Below are 17,975 nucleotides of genomic sequence, written 5' to 3'. Positions count from 1 at the left end.
GACAGTGTGTGGGTTGTAACCGGCAGCCTGGTTACTTAGCCTGGTTGAGAGAGTAATATGCCCCACATGGGGGCGTCTGTGTGCACAGACAGATGACGCCGTACACTCACAGTCTTGGGCTCGATGGACTCGGCGGCTGTAGTCATGCCGTCTAAACATTTCCCCACGATGGGCAGCACTTGGCGGTCCACCTCTGCGAACGTCTTCATGCACGCTCCTATTCTCTCGATCCTTTTCTCCTCCATGTCTTGAAGTTTCTGCAATTCAACGCAGGTGTGAGGTGACTTGCCCTTGCACGCGGATGCTCGTTTATGCAGCTGTCATGTCGTATTTACCTGAAATATGTTGGGAATTATTGTGTGGTAATGATCGTTCTGCTCCTGGTTGAACTTTTGCAGGTAGGACGAGTAATCGCCCTTGCTGTCAGAAGCCATCTGGTGCCTCATCTGAGCTTGCTGTCGTGCCTGCAGGATGGAGAAAATAAAACAAAAACAAAAAAACATTACACTCAGACGTGAACAGTGTGAATATCTCTTTGCTAATCCTGCGTGTTGATATGGATGTATGGGTTAAACACAAACAACAACAAAAAAAACCTACATTTCTATTTGTGAGGCTGGGTCACTGACAAACACATAAACAGGAAGCACATGGACCCACAGAGACAGGTGGAAATCCATGTCAGGAAGCGGCTGCGGCCTTAACTGTATGTAGGCCAGAACAAATATATATATATGATTTGGATTTGACTGCCTGCCCTATCTGGCCATGATGTTGATTATTTTAGGCTAGTTTAGAGTAAGGGAAGCAGGCAGACAGTCAGAAACTCAGCAGGAGCAGGCTATTACTGACCAAAAGGGAGCAGATGGAGATGAGATAATCTCTGCTAGACTGTGTGGTGTTTGTGTGTGTGTGTGTGTGTGTGTGTGTGTGTGTGCGCGTGTGCGTGTGTACATGCTGCTAAGTACTCATATCTGTTTCCTCTTTCCGTCAGCTCTGGAGCCCATCCACAAATAAATAGTAGCTGGTAGTCCACAAGAAGAGTTACCTTAGCAGCCTGTGATTATGTCTTAACCTCTCACAATAAGCAATTAATTGCATGATTAATTGAAGTTAGCTTGATAATTTACATCTGATGATTAATATTTTGTTATGGTTTCGATTTCAAGTGGTCTTTATCTCTATTTTATTTATAATTTTTGGTTGTTGTGTCATATTTTTGGATAGCTAAAATATACTCCAGTTCTAGTGTGAAGTGATCTTCACAATTAAAGTTTATTGGTCTCTCAGAGGGCAAACTTGCTTTACTACACAATGCAATACATGACTTGAAAATAGTCTCAAACTGACAATATTATCATTTATCACAATAAATACTGGGACAATTTATCGTCCAGCAAAATTTGTTATTGCGAAATACAAACGTATATTTATGAAAAAAGAAAAAAAAATTAAAAAAAATGCATAGGACAGCTGAGGATACTGATACTAGAGATTAATCTTTTCCAGATATCTATGAGAAAAACTAGACATAAAAAACTGAAAGGAAAGGTTTTTAATTAGTTTTACTTATTTAGTTTGAAGCTTAGCTTAACTTCAGACACTTTGTGAAATACAATTCAAGACACTCAAGAGAAAACCTTTAAGTTAATTCATTTAAACATTTAACATCTCAACTTTGTCGATAAAGAGGGTCATTTTTCAGACAGCAGGAGGTGAAAGTTACAGTTACATCCGCTTTAGAGGGATATGAATACCTAATTTCATTTCGTGGCCCACCCTTCTACCACATTGTGCTGTGTATGCTTCAATTTTCTTTGTGTGTGTCTTTGTAAATTAACATAAAAGCATTCAAAACAGGAGGGGAACATATAACACTTAAGTGAAATCTACAGAATAGGATATGTGATTTAAAAAAAAAACAAAACTGGGTAAGGTTGCTAACTGTATCTGCATGTGAAGCTGAGCTGATGTAGGTGCACGCAAACAGTGCAGATTGTGCTTAGCAACGATGTTGTCATCCCGGTAACAAGGCAGGTAGCATAACTCTGAAACCGGCTGCTGCGCTGCAGCCGCATCACATCCTGTTGTCATGTTCCGGAAATGGCTCGCTTTGCTCTCGTCTGTGTGCAAGTAATGGTTGAAGCCTCCATCCATCCCGACAGTGTTACCTTTCACTACTGATTCGCTGTGACTTAATTTCTGTTTTGCACATATAAAAAGGCTTGCACGGAAACACGTTCAGCAGAGGACAGCGTTCAAAGCCACTGACAGGACAGGACAGACCTGGCTCAAGCTGTGTGGGCCACAAAGTCGAGACAGTGTGTTTGCGTGTCCGCCACAAACAGAAGCTCTCCGCACGCCGGACCTACCTTGTTCAAGCCTCGCTTCAAGGCGTGGCATAGAATAAATACAAACACAAACAGAAGGATCGTTAGCCGTCTCCAGCTAAAACAAGATGTTGCCATAGATGCGCGTTCTGAACCACAAAGCTTGCCATCACTTTAAAGAGGAAGTTGATGTGCAGTCATAACAACCGCTCACAGTAAATACTGGCTTTATTAAACACAGATATGGGCTTTTGGGGGCTCTTACTCATATGTAACAAGAAGTATAACATGCTTCTTTTCTTTTTAGTTAATAATTTGGGATACTATGTCATTTTGTGAGAGGCCCAGAGGTAGGCGTGGGGGTGTGTTACTAACGGACAAGAGACAACCTTTAAATTGTCTGCGCTGGAAAAGCCAACCCCAAATCGAGACATTTGCTTCCCAGAGGTTGGAAGAAAACAGCAAGAGCCTCTTCAGCTCTGAACAAAACCTCAAAAACCTCAACTCAACAAACAGCAGCTCTTTTGCACAGAAGAACCACATCGGATTTCAGGGGGGAAAAAAAAGCTACTTCTTCTGGAACATTAACCATCCATCTGTTTCCTGAACCTGCTATATCCTGTCATTTACCACGGGAACTATATATGTGTGCAAAATTACACATATTTTCTAATGACAAAAGATTTTGCAAAAAACCTTAAGTTTATAACTTCCATATTGGATTTAAATTGTACTTGCAGGACGACACAAAAATATTCATGGCCCTTGACATGGTTTTGCAGGTTTTACCAACTCAAATTAAGGCTTGTAAAGACCTGAGCGGCACATTAAATGTAAGACCAGCATAAATACGCTAAAGAAAATAAAAAATTTTATTAGTATTGCCAGCCTCTTTTGACGCATGTAGCATCTAACAGGTTGACAATGGAAGTGAGTCGGTGGCAAAGATGAAAATCAGCCAGCCAGATTTACTTTAGGCGCTTTGCCTGCTTTGTTTATTAATGATCTTTATTATTTCCTTCCCATTTGACAATACTTCCTGTTTGTTGATCTACCTTATCAAATCCTAGCACATTAAATTGAGGGTTGGGGTTGTAACATGAAGAAAATTGTGGTAATGGTTCAAAAGTGTTACAAATATTTTCCCAAAATTAAGCAAAAGATGCAATTTTTACATATTCTGCTGCATAATACTGTTTCCTTCTTTGCCTCCCTGAAACAAATAGCTGTTCTTTTAACCACACACATGCTCAAACACAAACTTTGTGCCAAACATCCAAACCCAAACTAGTCACACATTTTGACATGTATTCTCTCCAATGACTAGTAGCTCTCTAAAAAATGAAAAAAAAAAAAGTCTTTCAGAAGACAACAACACACATGATCTGTTCTTAATCAGTGTTAATAACAGTTGAGCTACTTGGCTTTCAGACTCTGCAGTTCTTGGAAGTGACGTCGATATTGTTTTGCATGGATGCAAAACTGTTTCAGGATTTCTTTTGGGCTGGGCCGAACAGCACTGAGAAATGTAGCGCATAATAAAGGTGTTAGGCTAGGGTGGTAAAATGGCAGTTAAATGAAATGAAAATGAAAACCATATAACTGCAATTCTCTTGGAATCCAAAGCTACCAGGAACAACGAAGACCAGCTTCTCGATGTGCTGCGCTGCATCTCTCCAGAAGAGTTCAGACTTCCCCTGCGTGTCCTGAGTGCAGACAGCCTCTTTCTTCCCAGATATATTTGCATAATAATCACGTCCGAACCGTGTCGGCTCAGAGCCCGAGCCCCGTCTCAGCAGCTGATGGAAGCAGCAGGAGCACGCGCCGCTGACCCATGATGCCTTGCGGGCGTGGGAGCTGAGTGAGTTACGGACAGAGATTCTTGAGGGCTCTTTTAATTGGTCATGACAACAGGAAATGACATCAGCTACAAACCCACGGGGGCCGAGGGGAAGGGACGAATCTGTGAAAACTGGATAGTGACGTTTCATAATATATCTGATGCCATCGAGCTGCACGTCGATTCAGTGTGACGAAAAAGCAACTGCACGGGAGGAATCAACAATTTACCTCGGAACCAACACACACACATACACAAGCGTGGCGTTAACACAGTTGTCTTTGTGACTAAGGCTCATGCAGCGCTGCAGAGTGTTTGGTTGCTTCTCTGCAATGATAATGAGCGCTGAGTTGTGCTACCAGCTTTGTTCAGCAGCAAATCTCTGTGCCACTAAGACAATGCCAGCTTTGACACAGCATCCCTGGCATCAAACACACAGTCACTCAATCTTTTCGTTTTTGTCTTTCAGGCACAGTGGTATGACAAATTAGGGTTAAAAGGTTAAAATTGGCCAAAATAAAAAAAAAAAAAATGAAGGGATGACTTGCATGACTTGATGACACATACCTTTTCCACATCAGCTTTAGTCACGTTAATGTCAGCGTCCATCTTCTCAAAGTATTGCTGTGCTCTGTCTGCCTCTTTGCAGTCCCTCTCAAACCTTCTTTTACACTGAAATGAGAAGAAATTCAATTGAGTCCTCGTTAACACCCGCTATATTGACCTTTAAATGGGCATAAAACGGGCGTCATAACTTCTACGCGTACGTCATGTATATTTTATGTACAGCATTGTGCATCGCAAAGGCTAACGTCCGCAGGCTGAAGAATAAACAAATATTCATGGTGGTCATTTGTGGAGAGAGAGAAAAAAAAAACACAAGCATTCATCCAACCCTCTGACCGAACAATCACTGTTTGTAGGGCCAGTGTGCACTCTGAACTGTGCCTCTCCGCCTAACACACAATGGTATCATTGAGCGCAGAGACAAGTTTGAGGAGGGCAAGGCAAGTTATGCATTTCTCTCGCGCTGTTCGTCTCCCTCGTCAAAGGGGCCAGGCGGAGATCAGAAGTGGTTTTCTGGGATTTTTCTCTTGTAAGTCCTTCACTTAGGCTAGAAGGAATAAAAAAAAAATCTTGATTTGTTTTTTTTCTCTTAATAGACATTCGTGTTTTAAGGAGAATCTAAAACTCTTGCTGAAATAGTTACTGCTACAGTCCTCTTTGGTGATTTGTCTTTCTTTCCTCACTTACTACATGTTATTGATTTTAATACAGTAAATTTAATTTTTGAAGTAAAATCAGATTGAGATCTCACTATGATAGGAAAAATACTGACATCAAATTTCATATCAGATTGTTTTCTCACTTCTTCCTAACTATTTTTGTCACACAGGTCTAGATTAAATGTGTGAGGTGACATGTGTCATATGGTTTTTGATTAGGAATGTCTTGATCTGATCCCAGATATATAAAAAAAATCTCTTCAAACAATCAGTATTGGAGTCCTTGAAAAAATTTCAACTCCCTATGCATGTTTTTTGTGATTTTTCTTCAGCTGTACCCACAGCAAGCAATCTGGCTGATATATAGATTTTGTGTCTTTTCGCCCTTTACAAAGATGCTTACAATGAAAAAGAGAATGTAATGACTGGTGCAGCAACCAGCAGGATAATGTGTTTGGGCTCCACTCTGTGCCAAGTATCCTCAGTTGTCCCTGGAGAGCTGCAGCTAAAACGCTTGTTAGCGAAATTTGCGCCATTCAAAGCAGGAGAGCAATGTTTACTGTAAGTTATATCTGCATGAAATGAACAGGAACCAAACTAAGATAAGTATTTTACAAACACTGAACATATTAACGTTAGCCTCGCACATTGGCAAACTGTTCTGGTTGAAAACGAGCAAAATATTGATTTGAATGTGTTGCTCTTGATGTTTGATATATATTTAGAAACAAATGATAGAGTTACGCTCACTTTAGCTGATATTTGTCAAAAGATTATAGTAACTTTATTAGCCAAGCTAACTCTGACCTGTAAAATCTCCTGTTGAGACTAAATATATTTTGCTGAGAAGAAAAATGGATAATGCAGATAACCTCTGGAAAACTAATCATCAAGAGGGACACAATATTAGGCCATGTAATAATGATGAATCATAGCAAGTTTAGTTTTTTGGAAGTTTTTTTAGGATTATACATGGCACAAATTTTAATAACTTTACGTCAGGAAATGCCTAATCCTAAATGACTCGGCTAAAAAATGAAAAAAATCCCAATGAAGATCTCAGTAAAAATGTTTTAGTCAGAACTGACTGTGGATGTTTTTAATGTTAATAATTCTAGCATGTTTTAAGGGTTACTGATTGTATCCAGGACTGATGTTCTTAGGTTTGTATGGTGGCACAAAGCAGTAGGCTCTCTTTGTGCCACTGTGATGCCACTCTGGTTCGTATCAAACTCTGGCTATGGACAGGATTAAGGTTTGTTCATAAAAGTAAAACAGACTTGAATCAATAAGACATTTAGCATAAATTTCAAATGCATTTTTCATCGTTTTTTTATATGTGGACATGCAGAAAGTCCCATGGGTTCCCTCTCTGCTTGTGGACCTCGCTTGATGTTGCATCACATTAAGGAGTATCTAGTTTAAAGGGTGTGAGCGCTGTGTAGCCTACTGGGGGGTGTTAATAAAAGAAAAATTAAATTATCACATCAAGACATTAAGAAACACAACTTTAAGAGTTCAAGTGGGTTATTTAAACCAGATGTTTTGAAGCCGGCTTTACATTTCCTATTGGAGATTTGACTTCTGTGTTTAGTGAGCCACTTACCGATTCCAGCTGCTTCCACGAGCTTTCAATGTACTGCTGTGCTTTGCGTCCATCATGGAAATGCTGTGGGGGGAAGAATTTAAAGAAATGATTAATGACATCATTCTAATCAGGCACTTTAGGGACTTTCAAAAAGCAGGTGAGCCTGACCTTGACATACTAAAGACTAGAAATAGGAAACCGTACAATACTGCTTTGAATATTATTCATGACAAATTCAACATTCCTTTACAGACTCTATATGACAAATTTAGGTCAGTTTAAAGCAATTAATGTTCTTTTAAATTAGAAGACAGCAACCATTTCGGAGCTGAAATAATGACAGCAGGGAACCAATAATTTTAGGAGGAAAGAGAAAAGTAGCCAGTGATAATTAAATTTTTAAAGCTTCAAAGTCATATGTTTGTACAATGCCTGAAGCAAGGATTTTGCTGCTGAATTGTTGTCTCTTCTCCCTGCCAGGAGGCCATGCATACTTCAAATTCACAGTGATTATTAAAAACCCAGTGAAAGGCATGCACACACTTTTTTCCCTTTCTTTGTATGATCAAAAAATGTATCCATGAATACTTTTAAAGAAGTTCTGCAGCAGTGTCCCTATCCCAAATGTTGCTGCTCACTGTCAGACAGGCTGGCTAAAAAATGCTTTCTGGTCACAAAACACATGACAGTTCAAGATGTGAAAGTAAACTAAATGCAGTCCTGTTGCCAGGGTACTGCTGCTTCAAAAATAAAAGCTGAGAAGCTAAAAGACTGTCTGGCAAGTTGCTTTAAATCAAACCAATTAGATCAGTTTTTCCCTTGTCTGACATTTTGTTATTAATATCATGACATCATGAATCTAAGGTAGTTTTATTCAGAGTTGCCATTAAAAAAGACAACTTTTTTAAGTTTCACTTCTCGACTCATGCAATTTGATAAAGTCACCTAACTTATTTGTTTAGATCACAGTGAGGTTGACGTGATCTCTAAAAATTTCTAGAGCACAAATGTCGAACGTCGGAAGAGAAACCAGCAACAGACGTTTAAGTTTCCCCGTCTGAATTTATTTGAATAACGCTGGTGATTCCCCCAGAATTTTGGTGGGGAGTTTATCTGACCAAAATCAAGCAGAACAAAAAACTATTTCATTCTTTTAAAAAAAATCCTCTGCCTCTGTGAAAGCAGATAAGAAAGAATAATTTAAATATGTTGGTGTATATTTTTAGTACAGGTTATTTACAAACAACTACAGTAGTCTGAGTTTTGTGTTTAACTTGCTTACGGTGCGGTTTAAGAAATAGGACAGTCGTGCTTCTTTATGAGATGCCAGAATGCTGAATAAATGAAATCAATAGTGGAGGAACCGGGTGGAGTAATGGCGGTGGACTCATGGTGGATCTTGGCACTGCTGAGTGTTGCCACACAGAAGCAGCTGCTGGCTTAAACTCCCACAGAACATATGCTGCGTTTCTTCACAAAGCCTCATTTGGCTTATCTCAGCCCTCCTGTCCAAAAGGCAAACCACAACAATCTCCAGCTTTCTGTGTTGACCACACGACTTTAGAAAAAAAAAATATATATGGAAACACAGACCATCCAGATCCAAATCTCAAAGTACTTGCTTTCGGATCAGTTTGTGATTACTACTAAAGCATATAAATGTTTCCTTCTTGTCTTAAGTTTGGCAAAGAATTCAAAAGCCTACACAGGCTCTAGGCTGTCAATGGCGTGTCCCTTGGTTACACACGATGCGGTTGCTGAGCTCAGTAGCTGAGCTGAATGTCGATGTCTCTATTCAATAACTTACGAGCTTGTGGTTGGGCTTCAGAAGGAAGTTGGTAAGAAACATGAAATCAACAGTGAGGTGGTGGGGCGGTAGGAGTTTGGGTTCTCACCTGATAAATACTGGACATGAGACAAGTTTGTGAGTTATGGTTTACCTCTACTAGTCATACTTCTCATTTCCCAAAGATTTAAGGGAAGTTTTACAAAAATGGGAAGTGCTCCTGTGTTTCAGAGGAAGTTTGTGAAGGTCTACCAGAAACGAGACTTTTAGGCGTGATTGAAGTCGTGAAGTCTCTGACCTTCACCTTGAAATACCTGTTAGATAACGGTGGTGCTCTCGGTGCTTCGAATTGATGTCTTACGAACCGATGAGTAGATAAAGAGACGACGCAAAGACATTGCTGTTAATGTGGAGCATTTGTTTTTACTAAAAATTTGTCTCCATAACATTGTTTGTCTATAACCTTCCACCATCTTATTTTGCCAAACAAAAAAAACTATGTAGAAGGTCAAACTACGATGACAAACAGCAGCAACAGATTTAAAAATGTTCACCACACGATGAGCAAACCAAACCATAGATGATTGAGCTTACTTTCAATCCCATAAAACAGACCATCAACCATCTGGGCTGCAGGTGTTTTTTTTTTTTTTTTTGCGACGGAAACACTCACTTATCTTCCAGATGTTGGCTCCCTACATTCATAGACTCTTGAGATAAATTTGTCCTAACCTCTTGTGGTGAGTCTTCCACTCATCTTGGTCTGAAACAGCACAGGACTGCTATCAGCCCTGCTGCTTTGAGCTGCCCAAAGTAGCTAAGTATCTCAGTAGCTGGAAACTATTCGGCAGCTTTGATCATCACAAAACCTTCAATAATACTGTCCTTCTAGGTAACCGAGGAAATAACCATGTTGAGCAAAAACAAAAAAAGGAAAAAATCTGATTATTTACTTTTTTAATATGTGATATGTGGCTTACCACCCAGGTACAACATAAAACATAAAAAAGTTGTCAGCTGGAAGTTTTCTACTGCTGATCTGCATGTATATTTTCATATAGATTTGACATAAACACTGAAAATATTGTTGCTTGTTACGCTGATTAATAGTTTTCATTTTTATCAAAAATAACAGGATATTTTGGTTATTTTTAAGGAGTATGGACTGCATTTGATTAAATGTAGTACAAAACCATAAATGTTTTCACTGATAAGGTCTAAACTGAATGGTTTTACACAAAGAATCTTTTTAATTTTATGTATTAAATCACAAAATTTGCACTTTTTTGGCATTTGGATAACCATGGAGATATAAAAGCATAATATATAAGTATTATTCTGTCAAAAAACTTTGACAGAACAATTCCAGGTTGGGCGTAAGCGACAGAGTTATAGGTTGTTGTTTTTTTTTGTTTGTTTTTACTCTGTGTATCTGGGTGTGTGAGGGGCTCCAGAAGGAGGTGCTCGCTGCACCTATAAACTGTGGAATGCACTTTGATCAAAACAAAAATGGATGAGTTCAGTGACTTGTTCTGCAATCTTATGCATCTGAAGGTAAGGAATGCTTTCCTGTTGCACCAATTCTGGGTTCGCTTCTGTCGAGAGGTGACCATGTTAGTCAGTCATTAACCTGACTTGGTTCATGAGAAGTCGAGAACATCGAGCTGCCTCCAGTCATGTGAATGCAGAAACTGAACAACTATGTTTTTATCAACCTCAGTCTAAATTAAGGAGTGAAAGCAGACTCTATGTTAAGTTTCAGAACGTTCTAGTCATTTCAAATTAACCAAATGCTGGAACAAAATATTAAGGAGGACTTAGAAAAACTCTAGTTGGAGCAAAATATCAATGCAACTGTTGGAACAAAATAGAGAGGAGAACTGTGAATCAGCACATTCCAAGTCTTAAATGATTCAGGTAAGTATTGGGGGGGCCAAAAATCTTGAATGATCATCATAAAATATCAGAACTAATGAGAAGTGTCCGACTGTTCAATGGTCTTTATATGTCCCTCCCTATTGGAGAAGACAACTAAGCCCCGGCCAGGACAGCAACATGCTGACCGAACACCTTATTATGATTCCTCAGCACAACACAGTCCAGTGGGACTTATGTTCTTCATCCCATATTAACCTCTGCAATAGTATTCATTCATTTATTAGCCAATGCATTCCAAAGGCATACTGTTGTTATTGTTTAAAGCTCTTAATTTGCATTGTAAACCTGGCAAGCAACAGGCCAAGCTATAAAGATCACAAAAATGTTTCTCCGTCTCACCTCCACCCTGAGATTAGCAAGAGGTTAACTTTGCGAAACAATCAAAAGGAAGCAGGAGAGGTTACACAACAACCCTGCATGGCAAATTAAGAAGGTACTTTTTCTCCTTGTATGCTTGAGGTGTAGATTCCACCTGACCAATAAGCAGCCTGTAGAGGCAGCAGTGAGCAGGCCAGACCCCCTGACTGTCTGGGGTCTGGGCTGCACAGCTGTGTCTGACATGTACACAGATGAAAATACCAGTAGGTGCTTCATCACACTTGAACATCAGTGGGAGGAGAAAAAGGAAACCAGTGAAATGAAGGGAAGCTGGCGATACAAAGCATGACTGTTTTACAGCAACCATTCAGGGTATCATTACCACTTTCTCTACAGTACCATGAATGCACTTACTGTAAAAGCCAATGTTTTCTTTATGACTTTTAATCAAGCAAAGCCTTTTACTAATAACATGAACTTCCTATTCTAATAGACGTTTCTACATGATTCCGTTCATTGGTGGTCTTTCAAATGCCGGGGCCTATGTTTTCTATGTAAGGACCCTGTTCTGAGTATGACTGAGAAATTATGTGCTTAATGTCTCCAGATGGAACAACTCTGTATTCAGGGAAACACCGGCTAGCAGAATGGATACAGCTGAGACGAGACACATGACACTATCAACAGTATCAGCTGCGAGAAAACATGGTGTTCGAATTTTTAGGAAAACGGGAAGTAGGACTGGTTTTGAAATGTTATAGTTTCAAAACTGCAAGAATCTTCCATCATGCTATTCCAATTGTTCTCCTTTGTAAGGTCATTTCAAATAGATTCCTGAGAAAGTGACCAAAGCTTTTTCTGGTTACATGCTGCATAGAGTAACTCTGCTAACTCTGTTCCCCGTTACTCATGTTGCTGAGCACTGCCAGTCAGTTGTTAATAAAAAAATTTAAAATTGTATTCTCTACTGCTCATAAGGTGGAAACCCATTACTTTTAATATGCTAAGCTATATGCTAACCAACCAATTGCAAGTTAGCTTATAACTTATAGTTTATTGCCGTATCAAGCTAACGATAGCTTGTTTAGCTACCAAAGAACAAAAGGGCATAATATTTTGCGAGATAAGCACTTAAAAAGTTTGAGGGTTTATTTAAGATTTAATTTCATCTTTGTATCAAAATAATATTTAAATGTCGCTGATTTCATTATTATGTGATTATAGCTAACAATAACACTTACTGAGACTGCAAGCTATTCGCCCTTTAAGCTAACCGCAGGCTCAGTACCAGGCAAATAGCCGACTTAACCACAAAATATTCAGCTAATACAGATTTTTAATCCTAGCAGGCACAACTATACATACATTTTAAATATATCTACAAGAACTTGGAAAGTCCTTGGTATAATTGGTGTTTATTAATTTAAGTGGGCATATTAAAGTAAAAAAAAAAAAAGAAACAAAATAGGATAACATTATGATAACATGTTTTGTTGACTTAGCGACCACCGTCTTCCTAGTTAAACGAAAGCAATACGATAATGTTAAACTGTACTTTTCTTATGTGGGACTCTGAAACTATAATTAATAAAGTTATAATTTCCAGAGAATATCATACAGGTCAATGCCTAGCTAGCTAGCTAGTAAGAAGAGAAGATCCCAAAAAAAGAGTAAAATAAGACAAAAGAGCAGGAGAATCATCAACAGAGATGAGGAGGAAAATGCCCAATAAAGTGACATCCTGCAGCATGAGAACATCAAAGCTCTATCAAAGGATTGTCTGTGACATGATATGAATGTGAACACAGTATCAGATCATAGATGTGCCAGGCTAATCTAAGCCAGGAGGATTCCCCTCCAAATGGGCTGGAAATCCCCTTTTGCCTTTGCACCAGCTGCATCTAAAATTAATTTAAAAAAAAAAAGGGGGGGAGGGGGGGGCTTGTCATTTTTCAAATGAAGAAAGACCAACTGCATCAGCCTTGATGCAAATTAGTGTGTATACTAAAAAGAAACGTCCACATCACCATGCCTTTGAGCAACATTCAGGTTTTCCACTCCAATTCCCTGAACTGGTCCTCAAAGATAAAGAGCTTATGACAGATTGTTTTTAATACTGACTTTTTCCACACGGCTGCCTCCCTCTCTTACATAGTTCCACTATTAATCCTGCTGTTTTTAGTGTTGACTGACCACCAAGTGTCCAATGTATCCAATGGAGAATAAAAGAAGAGACGCTTCTGTAAAAGCTGATTTAAAAAAGTAAAATGTGGCTATATTGTTAGATAGAAGCCTGGTTCTATAAGAAGGACTGCATCAGTCACGTTCCACTCTTCTGGTAAGCCTTTTGGGTGCATCTATATTTACACAGCAATGACCTCTGCTCACAGAGAAGTAAGCATTGAGGGGGAAGGGCTGTTTAATTTCTCATCCCTACAATGTCAACCTTCACGTCAAGAGAAACTAACTGCAAAAATACTCACCGTTTTCCTCTCAGCCTTGAGCTCCTGCAGGTAGCGCGTAAGCTCGACGAAGATTTGGGAGGTCAGGTTCTCCGCTATGACCTCGTGCTGACCTGCGTAGTCGTTCAACTCATTAAGGGTCGTGAAGAAGGCTCGACAGAAGGAGAACCTGGTGAGAAATAAGAAAGGATGTCAGAGGCAAAATGGTGGTCGAACACAGGAAAGTGGAGTAGGAGTTTGGATTTCATCGGAAAGACATTTCTGCTTTGAAAAAAAAGGAACAGTTTGATGTTAACGGAAATGAGTTTAACTTTCTAGATGAGAACTCTACAGAGTAGTGAAATCAGGACTACAGTAAGAGTTCCCAAGTCAGAATCACGCTTTCACCATTCTACATATCGCTCAGGAAACGGATACATTATTCTTATCTTTTCTCTTCATTTTACTAAACAGTATTAACCAGCCGAGTGCTTTCATATCTCACAAAGGTTTGAGTTGGCATGTTATTCACAGCGCCTTGAAAAAGTATTCAAGTCTCTCATAGTTTGTGGCAAAGCTGTAGAAGAACATAATTTTGTAGTGGGGAGTTTTTAAGGGTCTGAGGTTTGTAATATCTTTTGGATCGCTCTCATCTTTCCACACCTAGATATTGATTTTGCTCTTTCTTTGAATTATCTATACCTGGATACAGAATGCTTGTGAACCTAAGTCTAAATTTATGTTGATGTGTAGTCATATTTTCCCTCTAAGCATATCACTTTACATTTAGGTCAAAGACTTCACATTTTGGCCTCATTTGACCAGAAACCCTCTTCCAAAGTATCCACAACATGCATTGAGTCGGCACCGAGGGTGTCAATACTTCTCCGAGGTACAATGCTTTTTGTTCCACAATTCTTTGACTCACTTGCTCTCTTCTTCTTCCCTTGAGTTCTTCTTGGGTTGATATTTCTTTGAAAGATTCCTGCAAAGACAAACAGATCAGGCTTGTCAGATGTTTGCAGTGTGCAGACACCATTCCCAACGTGTTTCCCCGACACCGCCCTTATGGACCCGCCAGAGCACCCAGCGGTTCACCATTAAATCCTTCTGAGTGCTCTCCACTCCTTCCTCCTCATTTCGTTTTCTCTCTTCGCGTCATAAATCGTCGCAGCCAACAGGGTGGACGGAGAGCAAGTCACCAGAAAACTAGCGGCATGCTTCTCTTAAGCAGCCACTGCCCCTGTTTTGACTGTGGCTGCACATTTGTAAAATGAGATGGGAGCAAGGAGGACGTACAAAATGAAATGTAGAGTAAGCCAGCTTGGGTACGGATTAAAGAAATATGGCACTGTGCCATCGTTGGTGAAACAAAGCTATCTGGATTAGTCTGTTGTCGTGGTGACGACTTTCAGTACCCTTTTTTTAACCTCCACACCACGTTGAAATCTAGGCTACATCATATTATCACCCGCCTGATCTATCAGCAAAGCATAATACTGTATACTGTGCTCTGACAGATGAGGATATGAAGTCAAAATAACCCCCTCAGTTAGAACGCTGCTATCAAATACAAAATGCACAGATCTAAACAATGTTGCACCCTCTACATTCATTGACTAAAAAGTAGAAAAAAACTCCACATTTATCTTTGGGAAACATTCATTCAGGGAAGAAAAACTCCATTCATCAGTTTCCTATGCCTTCTAATTTTGTCAGTGTACTTAGGTAAGGCAAGGACTACACCCTGGACAGGTCACCAGTTCATCATAGGTCTCCAGTTTTTGTACATGTTACTTCTAAAAGACCCAAAGATGACCCGTTTTCAGTTTTGTGTCTCATCCATATCTTAACATTTTTTCCCCAGTGACAGAATATACTCAAATCTAAGAGGGCTTTGTGCAGATCAAATCAAAGTTTTTCAATCACACTCCTCCTAACTTTGCACATCTACATGCATATCCACAGCATGCAGAGACCTGATAACATTCATTGCCGTCTCTGTACAGTAAGATTATTGCACCTTAATCAATGATGAAATAAACACTTCTGCTTCTGTGTCCCCGAAAAGGACTCACAATTCCTACTTTAATAAAAGATGCATGCGTTGGGAACACTGCATGTTGTGCAGAGCGCTGCGTTCAGCATCCCCCCACGCTTTGACTCCCAGGTGGTGTTTGGACTGTTGCTAGGCAGATTTATCTCTGTGTCTTGCATGCTCTGTCCTTCTCCTGTATCTAATTATAGCACCAGTTCCTATTCACCCGCGTACGTCATATTAACACATGAACTCATATGTGGGTTAAACTGTAGCTCTCCGCTGACATCTTTTACACATTCAACAAATCTCTGAAAATGAAAACTGTACTGTTCTTGATTTTTACATGTTTTTTCAAGGATGGTGCAATATTACTTTGAAAACAAAATTATATAAAATCTATGTGTAAACACTGGCTTATTGTTTGACAATGTAAGCAATCACTCCTTTTATCACACTTGCACAGCAGTTCCTTTGTTGGCAGGACTTTATTCCTGCTTTATTATGGATTATGCCAGACTAGCATTTGGGGGAGGAGGAGGCATAAATGCACTGACTAGACTGAAGTATTGTGCCTGTTTACACCGATGCAATGGAAGAGGATTAATCATGGATTAGAGGAGTATGTAGTTGGTATGGAAATGGCAAGGAGGGTGCGAAGTAGAGTAGTAGAGCCTTCAATGATGGGATTTTCCAACATGTTTTTAATTTGCAAAACATATTTGCAAAGTAGTACAGACCTCACTTAATAGAACTGCTGATCGATATTCAGTGCATCATAAGTGACCCAGCTCTGTTGGCCTTTTGCATTATTGATCAGTCAAATGTTTCCTCAGTGTCTCATTTGCTTTTTTTTTTTTATGATTTTTCTTCCTATTTTTCCTTTGCAACCAAACAAACACCACAGATTATTCAGTTTCTAGCTATTTGGTTGACTTTGTGAGTGAAAGCATCTGGAACTTTGCAGAAGTATGTCTAAATATTCATATAATACAAATATTATCTAGCTCAAATGGAGATATGCCAGAATGTCAGCTGTAAAAACAAAGTTCACCTCTGATGAGTCAAGGAAAATCTGCCCGATGACACAGCCCAGAGACAAAAGAATAACATCAAAGGCCCAGCTCCATTAGTTCATTAGATCTAAGAGCCCGTGTTTCTTTTGGTGCGAGTGTGGCCGATAGATTAAACAGGATCTCACGAGCTAAGTTGATTACAAGGGATGATTAGTTCTTAGGTATGGCGAAGCGGTGCCAGAAGACAAGAGACAATGTGTGGAGCGCACCTGGAAACTCTGTCTCAAGCTGTCCTCTGTCTCCGTCCAAAACCTTCCTGGTGTTAGCCTTGTCCGATAGCGTGTGTTTATGCGAGAACGCGCCTAATAACAGACACGGTTAGGCAGCAGGCCTTTTTGTGTGAGCATGAAGGGGCGAAAACATCCGCTCCATATGTGGAGCAAGTTTAATAAACCTACAATGGTGAAATGAGCTCAACATGCTGCAGGCACATGCTGACTGTTTGAATTATGTCCCATCTATGTTTGCTCAAACATGCAGCTGCTATCTGAACCGCATACATGTGTGGTTTTGTTGTGACACGTAATGTTCATTTTTTGTTCACTTTTTCATATTACAGCCAAACAGTTGTGATTGTTATTAAGAATTTATTTCATAGGCCAACACAAAGCTGTAGGGATGCACCGATTCTGTTATTTTCACTTCCGATACCGATGCAGATATCTGAGGTTTAGTATCGACCGATTCAGTGCGATACAGAAAAACAGTGCTGAATTGACTTAAAATGTTTCTATTTTTAAAAAACAAAGACATAAGTGTACTGAATTACAAATTTATTTGACTACTCTCTAGCAGTGCAGCACACTTAGATACACCAATAGCTTCACAAACTTGGTCAAACATGTAAAAACAACTTTAATTTGTTCAGTCAGTGCAATAACAGCCAATGTGAAATAAATAATAAAGAAACTGAAATTGAAATGATTAAAAAAATGCAATTAGAAATTCTAAATATAAAGTAAAGTAAATAAATAATAAAGCATGATGTTGCTCAGAGCACATAGTATAGAATTAAATTGAATAGATCTGCCCTGATGCTCACATTGTCACCGATACCTGATGTAGGCTTTTTTTGATATCGGGACCGATACAGATATTGATACTACAGTATCTCTACGTAGTACATAATAGAGTCAGGGAAATTACACAAATAAAGCTCCTGTTTCCGCCATGTGTCACTTGAAGACAAGCAAGACATGGAGGTGGAAGAGTCATGCTGTGGGGATTCTTTTCATGAGCATGGCTAGGGAAAGTTTGTCATATTTTATAGCAGTGGTTCCCAAACTTTTTCTTCTGCGCCCCCCGCAGTGGTTTCCAAACATTTTCTGCGCCCCCCTCCCCCCCCCCTATGGATTACAAATGGCTGTCTGGTTGAAACGACGCATGTGAGGGGG

General features: G+C 39.5%; 1 protein-coding gene across 30 annotated transcripts in view; it reads right to left on the bottom strand.

Annotated features, from left to right (window-relative positions):
- fnbp1b (formin binding protein 1b) overlaps window positions 1-17,975 on the bottom strand; it is a 65,045-nt gene that overhangs the window by 19,610 nt on the left and 27,460 nt on the right. For 21 of the 30 annotated variants that reach the window (XR_001428335.1, XM_015059450.1, XM_015059448.1 and 18 more), the window contains exons 3-9: window positions 14,396-14,452; window positions 13,510-13,657; window positions 7,003-7,065; window positions 4,738-4,842; window positions 2,373-2,387; window positions 336-464; window positions 111-257 (exon numbers count right to left, since the gene is read on the bottom strand). Coding sequence is in view for 29 of the 30 variants with exons in the window: in XM_015059450.1 (XP_014914936.1) it covers window positions 111-257; window positions 336-464; window positions 2,373-2,387; window positions 4,738-4,842; window positions 7,003-7,065; window positions 13,510-13,657; window positions 14,396-14,452 (664 nt within the window). In the remaining variant the exon portion in view is untranslated. The remainder of the gene's footprint in view (window positions 1-110; window positions 258-335; window positions 465-2,372; window positions 2,388-4,737; window positions 4,843-7,002; window positions 7,066-13,509; window positions 13,658-14,395; window positions 14,453-17,975) is intronic. The other 9 variants (XM_015059442.1, XM_015059455.1, XM_015059465.1 and 6 more) reach the window with 1 other exon arrangement.

Source organism: Poecilia latipinna, unplaced genomic scaffold (genome assembly GCF_001443285.1).
Source record: "Poecilia latipinna isolate Pla-1442-1.1 unplaced genomic scaffold, P_latipinna-1.0 Scaffold1629, whole genome shotgun sequence".
NCBI lineage: Eukaryota > Metazoa > Chordata > Actinopteri > Cyprinodontiformes > Poeciliidae > Poecilia > Poecilia latipinna.
The sequence above is the reverse complement of the archived record's forward strand: the minus strand, read 5'-3'. Positions and strand labels throughout refer to the sequence as shown.